This window comes from Aplidium turbinatum, chromosome 5 (assembly GCF_918807975.1).
Source record: "Aplidium turbinatum chromosome 5, kaAplTurb1.1, whole genome shotgun sequence".
NCBI lineage: Eukaryota > Metazoa > Chordata > Ascidiacea > Aplousobranchia > Polyclinidae > Aplidium > Aplidium turbinatum.
In genome coordinates this window covers 37940855-37960693 of record NC_137476.1, presented here as the reverse complement: position 1 = coordinate 37960693, position 19839 = coordinate 37940855, and the positions used below count along the sequence as shown (strand labels likewise).

The 19839-nt window shown below is 36.5% G+C and overlaps 1 protein-coding gene across 2 annotated transcripts; it reads right to left on the bottom strand.

Moving 5' to 3' along the window:
- Positions 1-365: 365 nt before the first annotated feature.
- Positions 366-12301, bottom strand: LOC145771265 (ovomucoid-like). Of its 2 annotated transcripts, none has more exons than XM_082583001.1 (9): positions 12250-12301; positions 10213-10308; positions 8830-8928; positions 7270-7365; positions 5940-6038; positions 4760-4855; positions 3054-3152; positions 2061-2159; positions 366-1163 (listed from the first exon to the last, which is right to left on the bottom strand). In XM_082583001.1, exons 1-9 carry the CDS (start codon positions 12282-12284, stop codon positions 953-955), a joined length of 930 nt encoding a protein of 309 aa, XP_082439127.1. In that variant the 5' UTR covers positions 12285-12301; the 3' UTR covers positions 366-952. The 2 variants fall into 2 exon arrangements, with proteins under 2 accessions (XP_082439127.1, XP_082439126.1); XM_082583000.1 differs by lacking the exon at positions 12250-12301 and adding an exon at positions 11962-12076.
- Positions 12302-19839: the final 7538 nt, after the last annotated feature.

Sequence of the window (19839 nt, the reverse complement as noted above, 5' to 3'; positions counted from 1 at the left end):
CATGTTTAGTTGTTTTATAGCAACATGGTCGTGTGTGTTACCATGCTAGACTGGTAGTCACCACCTGATCTAGCTCCCTGAAGAGATCAGTCGTGGTTCTATTTTGAATCGTTCAGGTGTATCGTAAGTTTCGTGATAATCTTTAATAAAAACTATATTGAAGTTATGAATTTCAACGCAGGTTTTTGAAAAAATATGACCCTATAGGTCTACATCCTGTTGGTTTAGCATTACCTACTACCGTAAGTATAAACTATAATATGCTTTCTTCGAGTAATGAAATCAATTTGCTATTTCCTTTGCTTTCATGGTTTGTATTCTCAGTGCAAAAGCTCTACAAGGTAGTGCAGCTATTTCGTGTTGAAATGAAGTCATTGTTAATGTAGGCAGAGTAGTTTTATGCCACCCACACAGTAGTTTCAGCAGTGAGGTTCAGGAGATCCTTTTGAACTGAGGTCCAGAACACAGACTCTCTCCAGGACACCCGGAAACCAGGAAAGAACACTATAGGCTATAATTTTAACATACTTTTAAAATCACATCAAATGCAGCAACTATTCACCTAAAAACCTTAAATACCGGGCTGTTATACTCTTGTTGGGATCATCAGAAGGTTCTTATTCAAATAGAATTGATTAGAAGAACTTTCATTGCGTTGAGGTCCTGGTCATACTTTTCCATGTCTCGATTGCTCTGTGCATGCGATGATAAAGAATTGAGAGTTTAAGCTTTGAAGTTTAGTAAAAAATTAAATAATTTTCATCCGGAAAAATATACAACCCACTCTTTGTGTCGTGCACAGCGACACAATTTATTTCATCAAACCAATTTGAAGATACAAGAATAATTTTTTTCTTATCACACAAGTCAAACTAACACAAAATTCAATACGATCACTCGTCAGAGAAGGTTACACTGTGCTGTCACAGGTCGACATTGTTTAGTTGTTTTTTCACAAAGATGCCGACTCGATTCTTCCCCCATTTTCACCAGCGAGTTCCTGGTACTTGGAAGCCATTTTTTTCAATTGGTCAGCCACGGAATCAGTTTTTATTGCAAAATCCCTCAGCAGTCTTTGATAGAATCCACAGTCTTTTTCCCCTCCTTTAAGTTGCCTGTTTCCCTGTTTACTGCATGATCCAGTACGTTCCATGGTGAGTGAGCTGAAAAATAATTTTTTACAATAAAAATTGATTGCTGGATGAATGACTTCAACTGATGGGATTACTGACCAGTACTTTAGATTAGTTCTGTGTTATACATTTTTCATTAATTACCCATAGGTCGGCTTCACAGTGGAGAGGTGAGAGACCTTATGCAAGTTATGTACTACACTCAGAAGTGCGTAAGTTCGACACCATGCAGCTGTGGTTTTGGAAAGACATGGTAATTTATTCCATTGCTTTTTCCACCCGCTTAATCTAAATCTCAAGGTCTCTACCAACCGGGCATAAGTCTGCATTTGATGAAAAATTCAATTGAATCTATCCCATCAACCAGCAATGATAGAATTGATGCGAAAACATTTTGAATATAAAGAGTAACTTTTTCAATAGTTATGAGTTGGTATAATATTTTTCAAAACATTAATTTCGAAAGTAGAATGAAGTTTGTTTCAAATATATATTGCATCGTCTTTTCTCATTTGTTTCAAAAAGATAAAAATAATATTACAAGTAGGCTACACTATAAATTATGAAGCATTACTACGACACGAGAATTAAAGATATCGTTTCGTCGACATAGTGTAGTTGGATTGTTTTCAAACAAAGAGTTTCTAAAGCAACTGAAGTAATTGAATAAACATTAGTGACGTCAGGTATTTTTGTAGTGGAGCAATCAGTCATTCTCAGTGAAATGAGTGGAGGCAAAATTAATGTAAAGTAAGCCACAAGCTATTATGAAAGTCTGAGTTTGGTGCAATTTTTTCAGAGACTTTTCTTTCATTAGCAATTTAGCTGAAAATATGCAGCTCAATTTACCTCAGTATACCGTGTTTCAAGCGTATTTAAGACATCTTGAGTTACGTTTTACAAATGTCATGATCATATCATGTTTACCTGTCGCATGTAGTAGCTTGAGCCTGAAGGAAGCATTGGTTTCGATAAGTATTTCCATCAGACCCGCAGACCCTTGTCCCTCCTTTGGTGCAGTGTCTTCTGAACATTTTTGAGCATTCCATTTATCATATATTTACAATATTGGCAAAGAAGAAACGCTAATATCTAGTGCTAGCAAATAAACTTTAAAAGCATTAAAACGATTAGTAAGAGTACTTAGTCTTGAAAGCGCACTGTTATTACTATACTTAAGATAACACATGTCAACAAGTAATTTTAAACGACCAGATCAGGTTTTGTGATACTTGCGTTTGAATTATCAATGTTATGGTATATAGTTTGATTGTACGCAGGTTGCGCAATGCAATATAATCCAGTACAGTAGTGACGTAATTCATGAAGCATTCATGATGACCCCAATCATGTGCACTAAACAAAGTCATTTGCTAAACATATGTACAGTATCATAGCTGTGTTATGTTTTTAATGATTTTTCTGAAAACACGAATTCAACGATATCTTGAAAATGTGATGTGATACAGAAAAATAAAGCTAGAATCGGAATCAGCTCAAAAAATACATCTCAAATGATGTACTCGCATTTTCTTTTAAAAAATTAAATTAAATTTTGTTGACCAGTGTAATTGTTCTAAGAAGACATGGGATAGACTTAAGTAAACTCTTAATTGATGCAAAGCTTTTCTTGTGACTGCTTGCGTGTAAGACAAGATAACCAATATAGTTTTCAGCATTCTTGTTTAGTTTATATTAAAAAATAAAAACATATTTTTGCAATGAACAATGCTACAACAGTCAAAACTAACAATTTTATACAGATATCAAATGACCGAGAAGTTTAGAAGACCATGATCGCCAACGTCTGCATCAGATCAGGCACATAATCATCATTATAACTTTAACTCATCGCAATAAAAATAGTAAAATGAAATTTTTATCCTATATGTACGTTCATGTACAGACACGTTTACCCACGTGTCAGGTCTGCAGGGGCCTTGTGAAGTCGGATTGGCTGCCATGGTTGGTGTAGTGATGGCGTCTTGGCAATACCCTTCATGAACCAGACGTAGAGTTCTGAAAAATGCAATTACCGTTAACAATAGTTATTTAAGAAAGATGTGTTTTAGAAGTGGAGCAGCCACAGAAATAAGCCGCATTGCAAACGGTGCTTTTAGGGGAGTTTTTGAAAAATAAATATTTTACTTCAGTTCTGCATCAGTTCTACAAAATAAAACCATTCTTGACATCATTCAAATTGTTCCAGCTAGAATTACCGTTTTATTCAATCACGCAGAGCATACAACACGTGGCCTTTCAGCAATACATACAAACTAAAAACGTTTAAAGTTGTTTCAAATAAATATATATTAAAACGAAAAATATTATCATTGTATTTTGTTGACAATGTATTTTTATATTTATATTTCAAATATTGTAAACAATTGTTGTAATTCTTGATACAAAAATTATTTGCTCCAGTCAGTGGCAAACAGGTTTACTTGGCAATTTGAACACGTTTCTACAGAAGTGATTAGATTTTGTTTTATGTAAAAAGCCAATAACGGAAAGTTGTTTGATCAAGTTTTATTTTGTCCTGGTTAATGTAAATGAGCAAATTTAATTTTGCCAGGTTAATCGGAGACCGGCCAACATAGCCAAAAAGATGTGTGGGTCAATAATCAATAATATTTAATAAAACTACCATTCAATGTTTTATAGGCAGAGAAAACTTTTTCTCTCTACATAGAGAAATTCCAAGTCTGACTACCGTACTTAGATTGCTGGAAGATTGAAACTTCCGTTTCTTCGACTAGCAGACATTTCTGAAGAAATACAGTTTGTTTGCAATGACTAAAGAAAAACAACAAGTCGAAGAAACGGAAGTCTCAATCGTCTAGAAATCTAAGTACGGTAGTCAGACTTGGAATTTCTCTATGTAGAAAGAAAAAAGTTTTCTCTGCCTAAAAAACATTGAATGGTAGTTTTATTAAATATTTCTGGAAACTTTCTTGGTTTCGTATTATAATAATCAATAATTTTGAAAACATGGTTTCTGGTTTTCAAAATTTTGTTCACAGAAGGACATCTTTAGTGTTCTACAAATAGGTTCATGTTGAAAATCTTTGAAACTTGGAAATTTATCAATTTGAATTTTCAAGTTTATGACAATTTTATTTCCAGTGAGTGCCGTTTCACAAACCACAATGAAACATTCTAACACAGCAACATCAGTATTGAAGCCCTACACCGACAATGAAGTTGTTAGAGTGCGTCTCTGGTTGTGAAACAAAATGTTGTTTTTTTGAAGTTTACTTAAAATAACCCAAAAAATTATTTAAAACTTCGAAAAATAAAAATTAATTGGTGAAAAATCAACATTCCATCACAAGAATATTTGTTAGATTTGAAATCACATAAGTGCCTATAACCCAGAAATGACTATATTCATTTCACCAAGACGAGTCTGGTGTTATTTTTGTCTTGTCATGAAATTCTCATTGTTTCTTGTGGTCCTAAAAGTGGTTATTCAGCAGCACTTTATGATGTAATAATGCGCTTTCGAAAATGTTGCAAGATAGTAACTATTATATGTGTTTATATTATGAGGGTTAGTTTGAAAGAGGCTGTATATTTTCTGAGTAAATTACCTCCTTTTTATAATTTAATAAAAATACTTTTACTTGTCACAACGAGCTGTTTTAGTGAGAAAACAATTGTTGGCATAAGTTCTTCCATCCGATCCGCACAATGGACTGACGGTTATCGGACATTTTCTTCTGTAAAAGCAAAACATTGTGTATTGTAAGACCCAGCAACATTATGCAACAGTTGTGTTCTTTTCAACTACAATATATGTAACTGCCTCAAAGCTTAACTTCTTCCCATAATAAGGAACAATGGAAAATATAAAACCGTTTATACCTATAGCACGTTCAGTTCATCTGAAAGAATTTTATAAAAGAATCAAAGTACTGTTGGAAGATATTCAGTACAATGCTTACAAGATAATTAAGTGGTTGTGTGCTAACTTTTTAGCAAGTGCGAAGTCGCCTTCCTTTTAGGCAATAGTTGAAGATCTGCTTGAAGCTAAGAGGTGAGTTGCCGCAGGTCTCTCAAAATGCATTTTGTGCTTAAAATTTATTCCAGAAAATCTTGGCGCAGTCATTGGGGAGCAAGGTGAACAATTTTACCAGGATATTCAAGCTATGGAAGCTTGTTACCAGGATTCTTAAAATGATTCAAAGATGGGGCTTTACTGTTGGATGATATATCGTGATGACCCCAATCATGTGCACTAAAAAAAGTCATTTGCTAAACATATGTACAGTATCATAGCTGTGTTATGTTTTTAATGATTTTTCTGAAAACACGAATTGAACGATATCTTGAAAATGTGATGTGATACAGAAAAATAAAGCTAGAATCGGAATCAGCTCAAAAAATACATCTCAAATGATGTACTCGCATTTTCTTTTAAAAAATTAAATTAAATTTTGTTGACCAGTGTAATTGTTCTAAGAAGACATGGGATAGACTTAAGTAAACTCTTAATTGATGCAAAGCGTTTCTTGTGACTGCTTGCGTGTAAGACAAGATGACCAATATAGTTTTCAGCATTCTTGTTTAGTTTATATTAAAAAATAAAAACATATTTTTGCAATGAACAATGCTACAACAGTCAAAACCAACAATTTTATACAGATATCAAATGACCGAGAAGTTTGGAAGACCATGATCGCCAACGTCTGCATCAGATCAGGCACATAATCATCATTATAACTTTAACTCATCGCAATAAAAATAGCGTAAAATGAAATTTTTATCCTATATGTACGTTCATGTACAGACACGTTTACCCACGTGTCAGGTCTGCAGGGGCCTTGTGAAGTCGGATTGGCTGCCATGGTTGGTGTAGTGATGGCGTCTTGGCAATACCCTTCATGAACCAGACGTAGAGTTCTGAAAAATGCAATTACCGTTAACAATAGAAGTGGAGCAGCCACAGAAATAAGCCGCATTGGAAACGGTGCTTTTAAGGATTTTGAAAAAAAAACAATTTTATTGCAGTTCTGCATCAGTTTTACAAAATAAAACCATTCTTGACATCATTCAAATTGTCCCAGCTAGAATTTCCGTTTTATTCAATCACACAAAGCATACAACACGTGGCCTTGCAGCAATATATACAAACTAAAAACGTTTAAAGTTGTTTCAAATAAATATATCTAAACGAAAAATATTATCATTGTATTTTGTTGACAATTTATCTTTATATTTATATTTCAAATATTGTAAATAATTGTTGTAATTCTTGATACAAAAATTATTTGCTCCAGTCAGTGGCAAACAGGTTTACTTGGCAATTTGAACACGTTTCTACAGAAGTTATTAGATTTTGTTTTATGTAAAAATCCAATAACGGAAAGTTGTTTGATCAAGTTTTATTTTGTCCTGGGTGATTTAAATGTACAGTTTGATTTTGCCAGGTTAATCGAAGACCGGCCAACATAGCCAAAAGGATGTGTGTTTCAATAATCAATAATTTTGAAAACATGGTATTTGGTTTTCAAAATTTAATTTACAGAAGGACATCTTTGATATTCTACAAATAGGTTGATGTTGAAAATCTTTGAAACTTGAAAATTTATCAATTTAGATTTTCAAGTTTATGACAATTTTATTTCCAGCGAGTGTGTCGCTCCACAAGTTACAATGCAACATTCTAACACAGCAGCATCAGTATTGAAGCCCTACACCGACATAGAAGTTGTTAGCGTGCGTTTCTGGTTGTGAAACAAAATGTTGTTTTTGTGAAGCTTATGTAAAGTAACCCAAAAAAAAATTATTTAAAACTTCGAAAATAATTTTAATTGGTGAAAAATTAACATTCCATCACAAGAATATTTGTTAGTTTTGAAATCACATAAGGGCCTATAATCCAGAAATGACTATATTCATTTCACCAAGACGAGTCTGGTGTTATTTCTGTCTTGTCATGAAATTCTCATTGTTTCTTGTGGTCCTAAAAGTGGTTATTCAGCAGCATAATATGATGTAATAATGCGCTTTCGAAAATGTTGCAAGATAGTAACTAATATATGTGTTTATATTATGAGGGTTAGTTTGAAAGAGGCTGTATTCTTTCTGAGTAAATTACCTCCTTTTTATAATTTAATAAAAATACTTTTACTTGTCACAACGAGCTGTTTTAGTGAGAAAACAATTGTTGGCATAAGTTCTTCCATCCGATCCGCACAATGGACTGACGGTTATCGGACATTTTCTTCTGTAAAAGCAAAACATTGTGTATTGTAAGACCCAGCAACATTATGCAACAGTTGTGTTCTTTTCAACTACAATATATGTAACTGCCTCAAAGCTTAACTTCTTCCCATAATAAGGAACAATGGAAAATATAAAACCGTCTATACCTATAGCACGTTCAGTTCATCTCAAACAATTTTATAAAAGAATCGAAGTCCTGCAGGAAGATATTCAGTACAATGTTTACAAGATATTTGAGTGGTTGTGTGCTAACTTTTTAGCAAGTGCGAAGTCGCCTTCCTTTTAGGCAATAGTTGAAGATCTGCTTGAAGCTAAGAGGTGAGTTGCCGCATGTCTCTCAAAATGCATTTTGTGCTTAAAATTTATTCCAGAAAACCTCGGCGCAGTTATTGAGGAGCAAGGTGAATAATTTTACCAGGACATTCAAGTTATGAAAGCTTGTTACCAGGATTTTTAAAATGATTTAAAGATGGGGCTTTACTGTTGGATGATATATCGTGATGACCCCAATCATGTGCACTAAAAAAAGTCATTTGCTAAACATATGTACAGTATCAAAGCTGTTAATCTATCTGCACTGTCTAAGTATCAAAGGATCGGTCAACAGTCTCAATATTTTAATAGAAATCGATTTCATGAGAGGCCGCAGCCCTCACATCGTCAGTCTAGAATCTGATTCTAGACTGACGACTGACGATGACTGACGATTCTAGACTGACGATTCTAGACTGACGATGTGAGGGCTGCGGCCTCTCATGAAATCGATTTCTATTAAAATATTGAGACTGTTGACCGATCCTTTGATACTTAGACAGTGCAGATAGATTAACTAGTAATGGACAAAGGATCGTCGCAGCATAGCAGCAGCTCAGGTAGTCCGGCAGATCTCCTCCCTCAGTTTAAAACTAGAGACCTTCAAAGGTATCAAAGCTGTGTTATGATTTTATAGATTTTGCTGAAAACACGAATTCAACAATATCTTGAAAATGTGATGTGATACAGAAAAATAAAGATTTAATCGGAATCAGCTAAAGAAAAATGCATCTAAACTGATGTAGGGCTTTTTTGCATTTTCTATTTAAAAAATAAAGTAAAATTTTGTTGACCAGTGTAACTGTTCTAAGAAGACATGGGATAGACTTAAGTAAACTCTTAATTTATGCAAAGCTTTTCTTGTGACTGCTTGCGTGTAAGACAAGATAACCAATATAGTTTTCAGCATTCTTGTTTAGTTTATATTAAAAAATAAAAATTTGCCATAAACAATGCTACAACAGTAAAAACTAACAATTATATACAGATGTAAAATGACAGAGAAGTTTGGAAGACCATGATCGCCAACGTCTGCATCAGATCAGGCACATAATCATCATCATAACTTTAACTCATCGCAATAAAAATAGCGTAAAATGAAATTTTTATCCTATATGTTTATGTATGTTCATGTGCAGACACGTTTACCCACGTGTCAGGTCTGCAGGGGCCTTGTGAAGTCGGATTGGCTGCCATGGTTGGTGTAGTTATGACGTCTTGGCATCGACCTGGATGAGCCAAATTTAGAGTTCTGAAAATGAAATTTCCGTTAACAATAGTTATTTAAGAAAGATGTGTTTTAGAAGTGGAGCAGCCACAGCAGTAAGCCGCATTGGAAACGGTGCTTTTAGGGGAGTGTTTGAAAAATAAATATTTTACTTCAGTTCTGCATCAGTTTTACAAAATAAAACCATTTTTGACGTCATTCAAATTGTTCCAGCTAGAATTACCGTTTTATTCAATCACGCAAAGCATACAACACGTGGCCTTGCAGCAATATATACAAACTAAAAACGTTTAAAGTTGTTTCAAATAAATATATCTAAACGAAAAATATTATCATTGTATTTTGTTGACAATTTATCTTTATATTTATATTTCAAATATTGTAAATAATTGTTGTAATTCTTGATACAAAAATTATTTGCTCCAGTCAGTGGCAAACAGGTTTACTTGGCAATTTGAACACATTTCTACAGAAGTGATTAGATTTTGTTTTATGTAAAAATCCAATAACGGAAAGTTGTTTGATCAAGTTTTATTTCGTTCTGGTTAATTTAAATGAGCAATTTGCCTGGTTAATTTAAATGAACAATTTGATCTTGCCAGGTTAATCTTGAACAGGCCAACATAGCCAAAAGGATGTGTGTTTCAATAATCAATAAATTTGAAAACATGGTATCTGGTTTTCAAAATTTTGTTCACAGAAGGACATCTTTGATGTTCTACAAATAGATTGATGTTGAAATCTTTGAAACTTGAAAATTTATCAATTTGAATTTTCTAGTTCGTGACAATTTTATTTCCAGCGAGTGTCGATCCACATTTTACAATGAAACATTCTAACACAGCAACATCTGTATTGAAGCCCTACACCGACATAGAAGTTGTTAGAGTGCGTCTCTGGTTGTGAAACAAAATGTTGTTTTTGCGAAGTTTACTTAAAGTAACCCACAAAATCATTTAAAACTTCGGAAATAAATTTTAATTGGTGAAAAATCAACATTCAATTACAAGAATATTTGTTAGTTTTGAAATCACATAAGGGCCTATAATCCAGAAATGACTATATTCATTTCATCAAGACGAGTCTGGTGATATTATTTGTGTCTCGTATCATGAAATTCTCATTGTTTCTTGTGGTCCTAAAAGTGGTTATTCAGCAGCATATTATGATATAATAATGCGCTTTCGAAAATGTTGAAGATAGTAACTAATATAATATGTGTTTATTTTGTGAGGGTTAGTTTGAAAGAGACTGAATATTTTCTGAGTAAATTAACTATTTTTTATTAGTTACAAAAAATACTTTTACTTGTCACAAAGAGCTGCTTGCATTAGAACACAATGGCTGGAATACGTTTTTCCATCCGATCCGCAGATTGGGCTGAAGATCTTCGGACACCTTTTTCTGTAAAAGCAAAACATTGTGTGTTGTAATACCCACTAACATTGTGTAACAATTGTGTTCTTTTCAACTACAATCTATGTAACTGCCTGAAATCTTAACTCTTCCCGATAATAACGAACAATGGAAAATAAAAAACCGTCTACACCTATAGCACGTTCAGTTCATCTGAAAGAATTTTATAAAAGCATCGAAGTCCTGCTGGGAGCTGTTCAGTACAATGCTTACAAGATCTTTAAGCATTTGTGGAGACCTTAAAGATGTTGGCACCTTGATGGAAATGCAAGGAGGATTCAATAAGGGAAAGGAGGAAACACTGCTGCTTCTTGTGTTTGTGGAAGAGAAGAGCAGTTTCCAAAGAGCACTGTATCAGAAGAGGCTGGTACGTAACTGGAGCAGTTAACATCGAAACGTTCCTCCAGTAGATCCTGAGAAAGTTTTCTTGTCACCAGTTCATATTAAACTGGGTTTGATGAAGAATTTTGTTAAAGCAATGGGAAAGCGCAGTTCTGATGGATTTGCCTTTCTCCTTAAAAAGTTTTCCAGCCAAAGCCAAGCAAAATTACAAGATGACATCTTCGTAGATTCGCAAATTAGAAAAGTGCTAAAGGTTACAAATTTTGAAAAATCATTATCAAAGTTGGAATTACGTGCTTGGCAAATGTTCAGGTGGTTGTGTGCTAAATTTTTAGCAAGTGTGAAGTAGCCTTTCTTTTAGGCAATAGTTGAAGATCTGCTCGAAGGTTATAGAGAGATAGGCTGCTGCATGTCGCTCAAAATGCATTTTCTACTTAAAATTTATCCGCTTGTCCCTCAAAATGCATTTTTTGCTTAAAATTCATTTCAGAAAAGCTTGGCGCAGTCAGTGATGAACAAATTGAAAACTTTGACAAGGAATTTCAAGCTATGGAAACTTGTTATCAAGATTTTTGAAATGAGAGAATGATGGGGCTGTACTGCTGGATGGTATATCGTGATGACCCCAGTCATGTGCGCCAAAAAAGTCATTTGCTAAACATATTTAAGTGCCATGTACAGTATTATAGCTGTGTTATGTTTTTAACGATTTTTCTGCAAACACGAATTCAACGATATCTTGAAAATGTGATACAGAAAAATAAAGGTATAATCGGAATCAGCTCAAAAAATGCATCTTAACTGATGCAGGGCCTATTCGCATTTTCTATTTAAAAAATAGAGTAAAATTTTGTTGACCAGTGTAATTGTTCTAAGAAGGCATGGGATAGACTTAAGTAAACTCTCAATTTATGTATAGCTTTTCCTTGCTTTACCTGGGTTTGATGAAAAAATTTGTTAAAGCAATGGGAAAGTGTAGTTTTGATGGGTTTGCCTTTCTCCTAATTTTTTTTCCAGCAAAACCCAAGCAAAATTACAAGATGAAATCTTCGTACAATTGAAGTCCTGTTGAAAGTTATTCAGTACAATGCTTACAAGATATTTAAGTGGTTGTGTGCTAACTTTGTAGCAAGTGCGAAGTCGCCTTCCTTTTAGACAATAGTTGAAGGTCTGCTTGAAGCTAAGAGATGAGTTGCCGCATGTCTCTCAAAATGCATTTTCTGCTTAAAATTTATTCCAGAAAACCTCGGCGCAGTTATTGGGGAGCAAAGTGAACAAGCTCCAATAAGTAAAACTTACGTCGGGATGCACGTATCAGCAATCGAGGCAGTGGTTAAACTTAACAAAGTCATACAAAAGTAGAGACTGTTCATGATGATACTTCTAAATTAATTCTTAAAACAAACTGACTTCTGAAAAAGAAATAGCTTAGTCTATAACTCTGTTTAAAATCAAAAGCTGTTTTTATTCTAAAATTCAATTTTATGCCTATTAAAATAGCAAAAGTACGTGCTCAAGAGTCAATATAGGAGGATTTTATCACAAAACAGAAAGACAAATTTTACTGAAAAATTTATCAAGACTTACTTGTTCTGTATCATGTGTGATATCTGGGCTTCCATGCAAAAATATGGGGTGACCAACATTGAGGCTGAATTTCACACAGATAAAGTTTAGGCAGCAAAACAAAAAAGCTGGTAAATATTTGGTATTTTCCATTGGCGTAGTTTTTATTAACAAGTCTTAAGGTTTTTGCTTTGATAATAATTGATAGATAGTTTTGAGTGTGTTGAAAGTGTTCTATGAGTGTGTGTTTTATTTGCTTCAACTTTCAAAAAAAGAACATGAGAAGTTTGTAAATGCCATGGGAGGATTAAATACGTTTCAATAAAAATAAAAAAACGTGTTCTTTAAAAAAAGGATGTAGTCTAAAGATATCAAAGTGAACTTCTCTTGTGGTAACTTATTGAGAGTGAAAAAAAGTCACAAAAAAATATTTAAACGCATTATTTGCAAAGACTAAGTTATCACCATTTGTTAAATATTAACATCAAGGGAATGCCACTGTTCATCTGATCGAAAAAAATATCTTTGGGAAACATTAGACAGATTATCAGTGTAGTCTCACTGCCTGATGTCACTGAGCAAGGAACTGTCATCTCGCGATGCGCTTTTGAAGCGTTTGGCCGGCTCCAGCTGGGGAGTAAAGACTGCCATATTACGAACGGCAGCCCTGGCTCTTGTCTGCTTTTCCTAAACTACTATGCACCTGTAATCCGTTGAGTCAATTTTGATAGCCGCTCAATTTCTACTAGAAACAGCTGTCAAACAAAATATTTTGTGTAAAACATAAGTACAACTCAAAGGGTTGGGGGATTATGCCACTTCTCTCCTTTGCTGCATTTTTGGCACCCAACCCTACAAGCCTGCCTCTCGTTTTTGCACAGGCGTCGTTCATCCGCAGCTAGAGTGTTGTGCTTGTGATTCACAAATACATAACGAAGTAGGCCTAATTGGTGTCGTGTTTCCGTCGTCTCTAAATTTGCTTCCTGTTTCTTCATTTGTTTGTATGGATTGATTATTATTCTGTAGCTACGCAACCCATTTTTATCTCTTCAAATTTCGACATATTCGACATGTTGAACTTAGCATCCCTTGACGAGGATTCGAACATAAGCATATCTAAGCAAACAACTCTGCTTCTCACACATCCGCAGCTAGAATGTTGTGCTTGTGATTCACAAATACATAGCGAAGTAATTGGTGTCGTGTTTCCGTCGTCTCTAAATTTGCTTCCTGTTTCTTCATTTGTTTGTATGGATTGATTATTGTTCTGTAGCTACGCAACCCATTTTTATCTCTTCAAATCTCTTCGGCCGTGCAATTTTACACTCTATGCCAGTTGCAATACGGTCGAACCCAAACGCTTTTAGATTATCCTGCCTTCCGCTTTCTCTTTTTTAACTTCCTGTCTCTGCTTTGTGTGTGCATTAAAATATTTGTTTGGTTTATAATAACGCTTCCCATGTAACAATAATTACGATAATAACGGTAATTCAATCAAAAACTGTTAAAAGTTTTCGATTAAATTATCACGTCTTGTGTTTCTTGCATTTGCTTTGTTTGTGCCACTATCTCGTGTTGTGCTTCTGTCCATCTTGCGTAATCTGCCTGAGTCCTTTTTTGAACAATTAATCAATTTTACCTCTCAAATACTTGACCGTTGTGCTGCGTAATTTTCAGTTATCATTTTGTGTGAGCTATGCAGTTTCTCAAATGTTTAAATTTGTTCATATTTTTGCTGTCGTCGTCGTCGTCGTGTGAGCCTCTGGGGCCGAGGGTCTATCCTTTTACCACCCCAGATTCACGATGTTCCGGACTACACTGGAAGGCTACTATAGAGAGCAGCCAGTCTTTGGTGTCATCATCCATGACACGCAGACCTTCCACTCCGTTTGGTGGCTTGAAGATGGAACAGTCATTGATGATGTGGTCTGCGGTCTGTTCCTCGGCACCACATTCACAGGAGGAGGAAGAGGCCATTCTCCATTGGTGCATGGTTGAGCGGAAAAGCCCGACGCCTGTACGGAGACGGTTGAGGCGCACCCATGCCTGTCTTGGTAGTGTTAGGCCGATGGGGCGTGTGTCGGCGTCGGGGATGAACAAATAGGGTCTGGTGGCGTTTGACTTCCATTCAGAACTCCATTTATGGTCCGCCCAAGTAGCTGCGGAGATGTTTTGTACATCAACTTTGTTGATAAGAAGTTGAGCGGTTGGCACGAATGGGTGTCTTGATTTCAGTCGACTGGGGTGCTCGTTTGGGAGAGCAGAGATCTTGTGGTGGAGAAGGTGGTTAGGCTCCAGTGCCCGTCGACCGAGGGACAGAGTGGCTTCTTCGCGACGAAGCTCAGCGGGTTGGATGCCAGCGAGAATGGGGAGATTGTCCAATGGTGTGGGACGCAGGCATCCGTTCACTGTGCGCAGGGCGCTATTTATGGCAGTGTCGATGTTGTGGCAGTGAGCACTGCGGCACCAAACAGGTGCACAGTACTCTGCTGAAGAGTAGACAAGGGCTAAGGCAGCTATACGCAAAGTGTCAGCCCTCGCCCCCCAGCCAGAGCCTGTCAGGCGTTTGAGTAGCGCAGCGCGGGATGTGAGTTTCTTGCGCAGTGACATCAAATGGTGGCGGTATGTGAGCGATCTGTCCAGTGTTACCCCAAGATATCCTGGTTCGGGGCAGAAGGACAGATTTTTTTTTGGTTGTTCTGGACGTGTAGCTCACGATTAGCTTCCCGATTGTGGAGGTTGAAAGCTGCTGCCACAGTTTTGGTTTCGCTGAGTTTCAGTCGCCAGTTCTAGAGATAGGCTGAGAGAGTTTTCATGTCCTGGCTCAAGGTGTCTTCTAGATTTTCCCACGACTTTGTGGAGTGGAGAATTGCCAGGTCGTTCGCATAAGCGTATTTTGCGGAGACCGTAGTTGGCAGGTCGTGGGTGTAGATGTTGAATAGAAGTGGAGTCAGGACCGATCCCTGTGGGACGCCGTTTTTCAGGCGTCTCAGTCTGCTTCGCCGTGAGCTACGGGTGGTGAAGGTGAAACTTCGATTCCTGACAAGTTCCATAATCATATGAACCATATGTCGGTCAGGAAGCAGGCGAAGCAGCTTGCAAGTAAGGCCGCGATGCCATACGGTGTCATAGGCAGCTGTGAGATCTAGAAAGACAGCGCCGGCCTTCTTTTTTGCCTCAAAACAATCCTCGATGTCATGGGTTAAGAGTGTGCCTTGATCTACAGTGGATTTTCCGTTCCGAAACCCAGCTTGCTCTTTTGGAAGGAGCGGGTCGATGATTGGGTTGACGCGTGCATAGATCAGTCTTTCGAGAATCTTGAAAGGAACACAGAGGAGGGATATCGGACGATAACTCCCTGGGTCTTCTGGTGGCTTGTGAGGCTTAGGGATCGCAACTACTAAAGCTCTTCTCCAGATTTTTGGGATTGTGAGGTGGTGCAGGCAGGAAGAGAGAAATCTACGTAACCAGGACTTTAAGGCATGGCCAGCATGGAGCACAAGCTCAGGGCAGATCTTATCGGGCCCTGGAGACTTGTGTGGTTTCACTAGGCGGAGGGCGGTGGCAAATTCCTCTGGAGTGAAGTCTCCAGAGATTGTTTCTTCTGGTGGTGTTTCCACTCGCCACAGGGCAGACACTTTCTTGGCAACAAGGCGGGATGCCTTGCTGTCCTTTGTTTTGTACACCCCGTTCTGCACTAGCTGGGAAGCGATGGCATTAGCAGAAACGAGGCACTGACGAGAGGAGTTTGCTGAGCGCCCAGTGAGGTTGTTGATGATGCTCCATGTTTTGCGGCTTGAGTGTGAGAAGTCGATAGTTTGGACAGCTTCGTTCCATCGCTCAAGCTTCTTTGTGTCCAGCCGCTCAAGTAGTCTGGTGGCGGCGGTGTTAGAAGCAGCACCACTTGTGGCGGCTAGATATGAGCGGTAGAGAACTTCACACTCAGAGTCCCAGCATGGTTTATGGCTGGTTCGATGGCCACGTGGTATTGTGGCCTTTGCCGCAGTTGCTATGGAATTGCAGAAGTCCTGGTATGCCTCGTCTGCGTTGCATGTTTCAGTCGGTGGTAACCTTGCAGCAGACTCATTGGTCAGGAGGCTGTATTGATTTCAATCGGCTTTTTTGAAGTTCCATCGCTTCACCGGTGAACTCGGGACAGGAGCCACAAGTTTTGGGGCGATGATGAGGGACGGCCGGCGCCGGGACCGCGGGAACTTCTCAAGCACACGTCTGTCTGGAAGAGAGCTGTCGATTTTTGCTGTGATACTGTATGATTCTTTAGTACTTCTTTTAAAAATGTATTTTTCTTATAGACTTCAAAAGGGCTGTATGACTAGCCGAAAACGTTCGCTTTTTGTTTTTTATAATGTTATATGTAGTGTTGTTGCTGAGCTATGTATGTCTTAGGGACAGTAGAATATTGGGATGCGCAACTACATCCGCTTTTGGCTTATCCGCAACACTAGAAGGGTTACGATTTTTTCTGATTTACAAAATAATGTACATTTTATAGGTTATATAAAAAGAATGAAGTTGGTTTTAAAATAATTTAAGGTTTTTAGTTGAAAACAAGCGAGCAACAAAGCGTGAAAAAAATGTCAAATTGGCAATTGACCCTTCTAATGTTGACGGAACAACGGAGTTGCGCGTCCCGGTATCTACCGTCCCTAGTATGTCTAATTGTCTATACTCCAATAAACTGGCAACTTTCAATTACAAGGAAAACTACTTGTCAATTAATCAGGCTTGCAAGTGTTCAGCACAAAAATGATTTAAAATACTTTTTTCGATGCAACTTTTTTGCCTTATTACACATTTTATTTCTTATTGAGTAATTTAATTTTTTTCCAAAAACATTTTTTTTAGACAGCTGTACAATTTTTAAAAATAAATTTATTTTAATTATAGTAGGCCTACCAAATCACAGTCATGACACGGAACTTGGTAGATCAACCCAAAAACTTCACGTTTTTTCATTGGGTCTTTAGTCGAGAGAAGGTATTTACCTATTATTGAGGATACGCTGGATTTTGTCAGAAACTCTCCTTAAGTAAGGAAGACAAGTAAAAGATTTATAAGGAGGAAGCAAAGGTTTCGGTCGCTGTATGCAAGCAAGTTTTCGTGGAAATCCGTTGAGCAGTAAGGTGTTGTGATTTGATTCTTGCTACTTTATTCATTTCGTCAGTATGTTTTTGTGTTGTGCTTTTGTTGCTGAACAGGTTGTGTTTACCTGTTTCAGCCCCCTTGATAAAGCAAGTTGTGCTGACTGACGAAACGTCGGTAATAAAAACTAGATATCCTCCTTAACATCAGGAGGTAACGTAGTAGTCTATAGTCACTAGAAGAACGCAAGGCACTTTATTTATCAAATGCACTCTGTTTGTGAACTCTTTGAACAGTTTCACTCTGTTTTTATACAGGACCATGTTGCATTGTTGCTGTAAATCATTCAAACATGTAAAATGAAATTAAACTTTCAAACAAAAATTATCGCATGCAAATTTTTAAATTAGAAAAGGAGTTTAAATATCATCAACAAGAAACTGAAATAACTGCAGAGCGGAGAGAGAGTGAACCGTATGAGTCATGAAGAATCAAATTGTATACTCAACACTGCACGGTTTTCAATCAGCATGAAACCAATTTAAATACATCAGACAAGCACTTACAGTACAATAGTTTTTTTTATAATTAGTTGGAAATGAGATGCCATCATTAAGATTTATTATAATATGGGGCTTTTGATTATACCAGCAAACACCTATAGGATTGGCTCATGATACAAGAAAAGGATCCACATGTAGCTCTACACAAAGTGAAATTTACATAACTTTTGACCATTTTTTTTATTTGTTTAAAAAGTAATGTCTGAAAAGACATTTTAACTCTTTTATGTTTGTTTCACTTGAGAGGTTACTGTTATTTCTTTATTCACTTGTTGATTTATGCATATCAGTTTGTATCCTCTGTGGATAAATTTCTTGTATCATAGGCCAATCGTATAGACGTTTGCTGGTACACCCCTTTAATTTCTTTGAATCTTAATACTTATGTCCGCTAGTATCTAATTTCTTGAATTTTAGATCCCTCTCAGATGATTGTTATGTCCTAGCTCAGTTGTAAATTTCTGTATTTTTTTCAAATTTTTACTTTTAACAAATTCCTGTCATTGCTTAGCACAAATTTTCTCAAAAAAATCACACTTTGTAATTGACAGTAAAATTACGTGTCGCTGGAGTCTGAAATCAAACAATTAGATTAATTCTCATTGATTTATTAAAAGCACTCTTAGAAACGATCATCTCAAAACTTCAAGACAACTCTCCACTTTCGTTTTACTACGCTGAAGAGATCGGAAGATCGAAACACTGGCCACTGCCCGTAGTTACTTTTAATAATGTCTTTTTAGACATTTTTTTTAACCAAACATAAAAGAGTTAAAATGTCTTTTTAGACATTGTTTTGAAAAGAAATAAAAAAAAAGTCAAAAGACATGTAAATTTTACTTTGTGCGGAGCTACATGTACTTGAGAGGTTAACTGTTATTTTTTTATTCACCTTTTGATTACAGTTTCAAAATTTGTACACGATAATATTTGTTTGGAAGTTGAATTTTGCCTTGTATGTTTGGTTGGTTTACTTTATAGCAACATGGTCCTATGTGTTACTATGCTGGACAGGTAGTCACTACCTGATCTAGCTCTCTGAAGAGATCAGTCGTGGTTTTATTTTTGAATTGTTCAGGTGTATCGTAAGTTTCGTGATAATCTTTAATAAAAACTATATTGAAGTTATGAATTTCAACGCAGGTTTTTGATAAAACATAAACATATACAGTTACACGTGTCTAGACACTGCAGGCCTACATCCTGTTGGTTTAGCATTACGTACTACTGTAGGTATATACTATAATATGCTTTTTTCGAATAATGAAATCAATTTGCTATTTCATTTGCTTTCATGATTGGCATTCTCAGTGCAAAAGCTCTACAAGGTAGTCCAGTTATTTCTTGTTGAAATAAAGTCATTGCTTGTAGGCATAGTAGTCTTATGCCACCCACACTATAATACTTCAGCGGTCGGCAACCTGCGGCTCCGGAGCCGCATGCGGCTCTTTTATCTCTGCGCTCTGGCTCACGTGATATTTTTTTGTATTAGTTCGTGTCACAATTAAACCATTATGTTGCAATGATCAAAAAACGAATAGTTCCGACAAGGAGGCGCAACACTTTACCTTTGTGGCTACGGTTTGCTTTGTAGCTAGTAGGCTAATGGTAATTTGTAGCTACGCAGTATAGCTAACTATTTAATTTCAGCATTACTTGAATACATTTGTATTGATAAACCTCTTCCAATGCTAAAGGTTGCCGACCCGTGCTATAGTTTCAGCAGTGGGGTTCAGGAGATCCTTTTGAACTGAGGTCCAGAACACAGTCTCTCTCCAGGAGACCCGGAAACCAGGAACGAACACTATATAATTTTAACATACTTTTAAAATCACATCAAATGCAGCAACTATTCACCTAAAAATCTTGAATAACAGGCTATTTTATTCTTATTGGGATCATCAGAAGGTTCTTATTCAAATAGAATTGATTAGAAAATTCTTTA

Excerpts from the sequence above, each read along its gene's own strand:
- LOC145771265 (XM_082583000.1), bottom strand. The coding sequence starts at position 12,035 with ATGAACAGTCTCTACTTTTGTATGACTTTGTTAAGTTTAACCACTGCC. Across the intron at positions 10,309-11,961 it reads GCTGATACGTGCATCCCGAC|AAAAAGGTGTCCGAAGATCT; the intron begins GTAAGTTTTACT and ends TTGCTTTTACAG. Across the intron at positions 4,856-5,939 it reads GGCCCCTGCAGACCTGACAC|AAGAAAATGTCCGATAACCG; the intron begins GTGGGTAAACGT and ends TTGCTTTTACAG.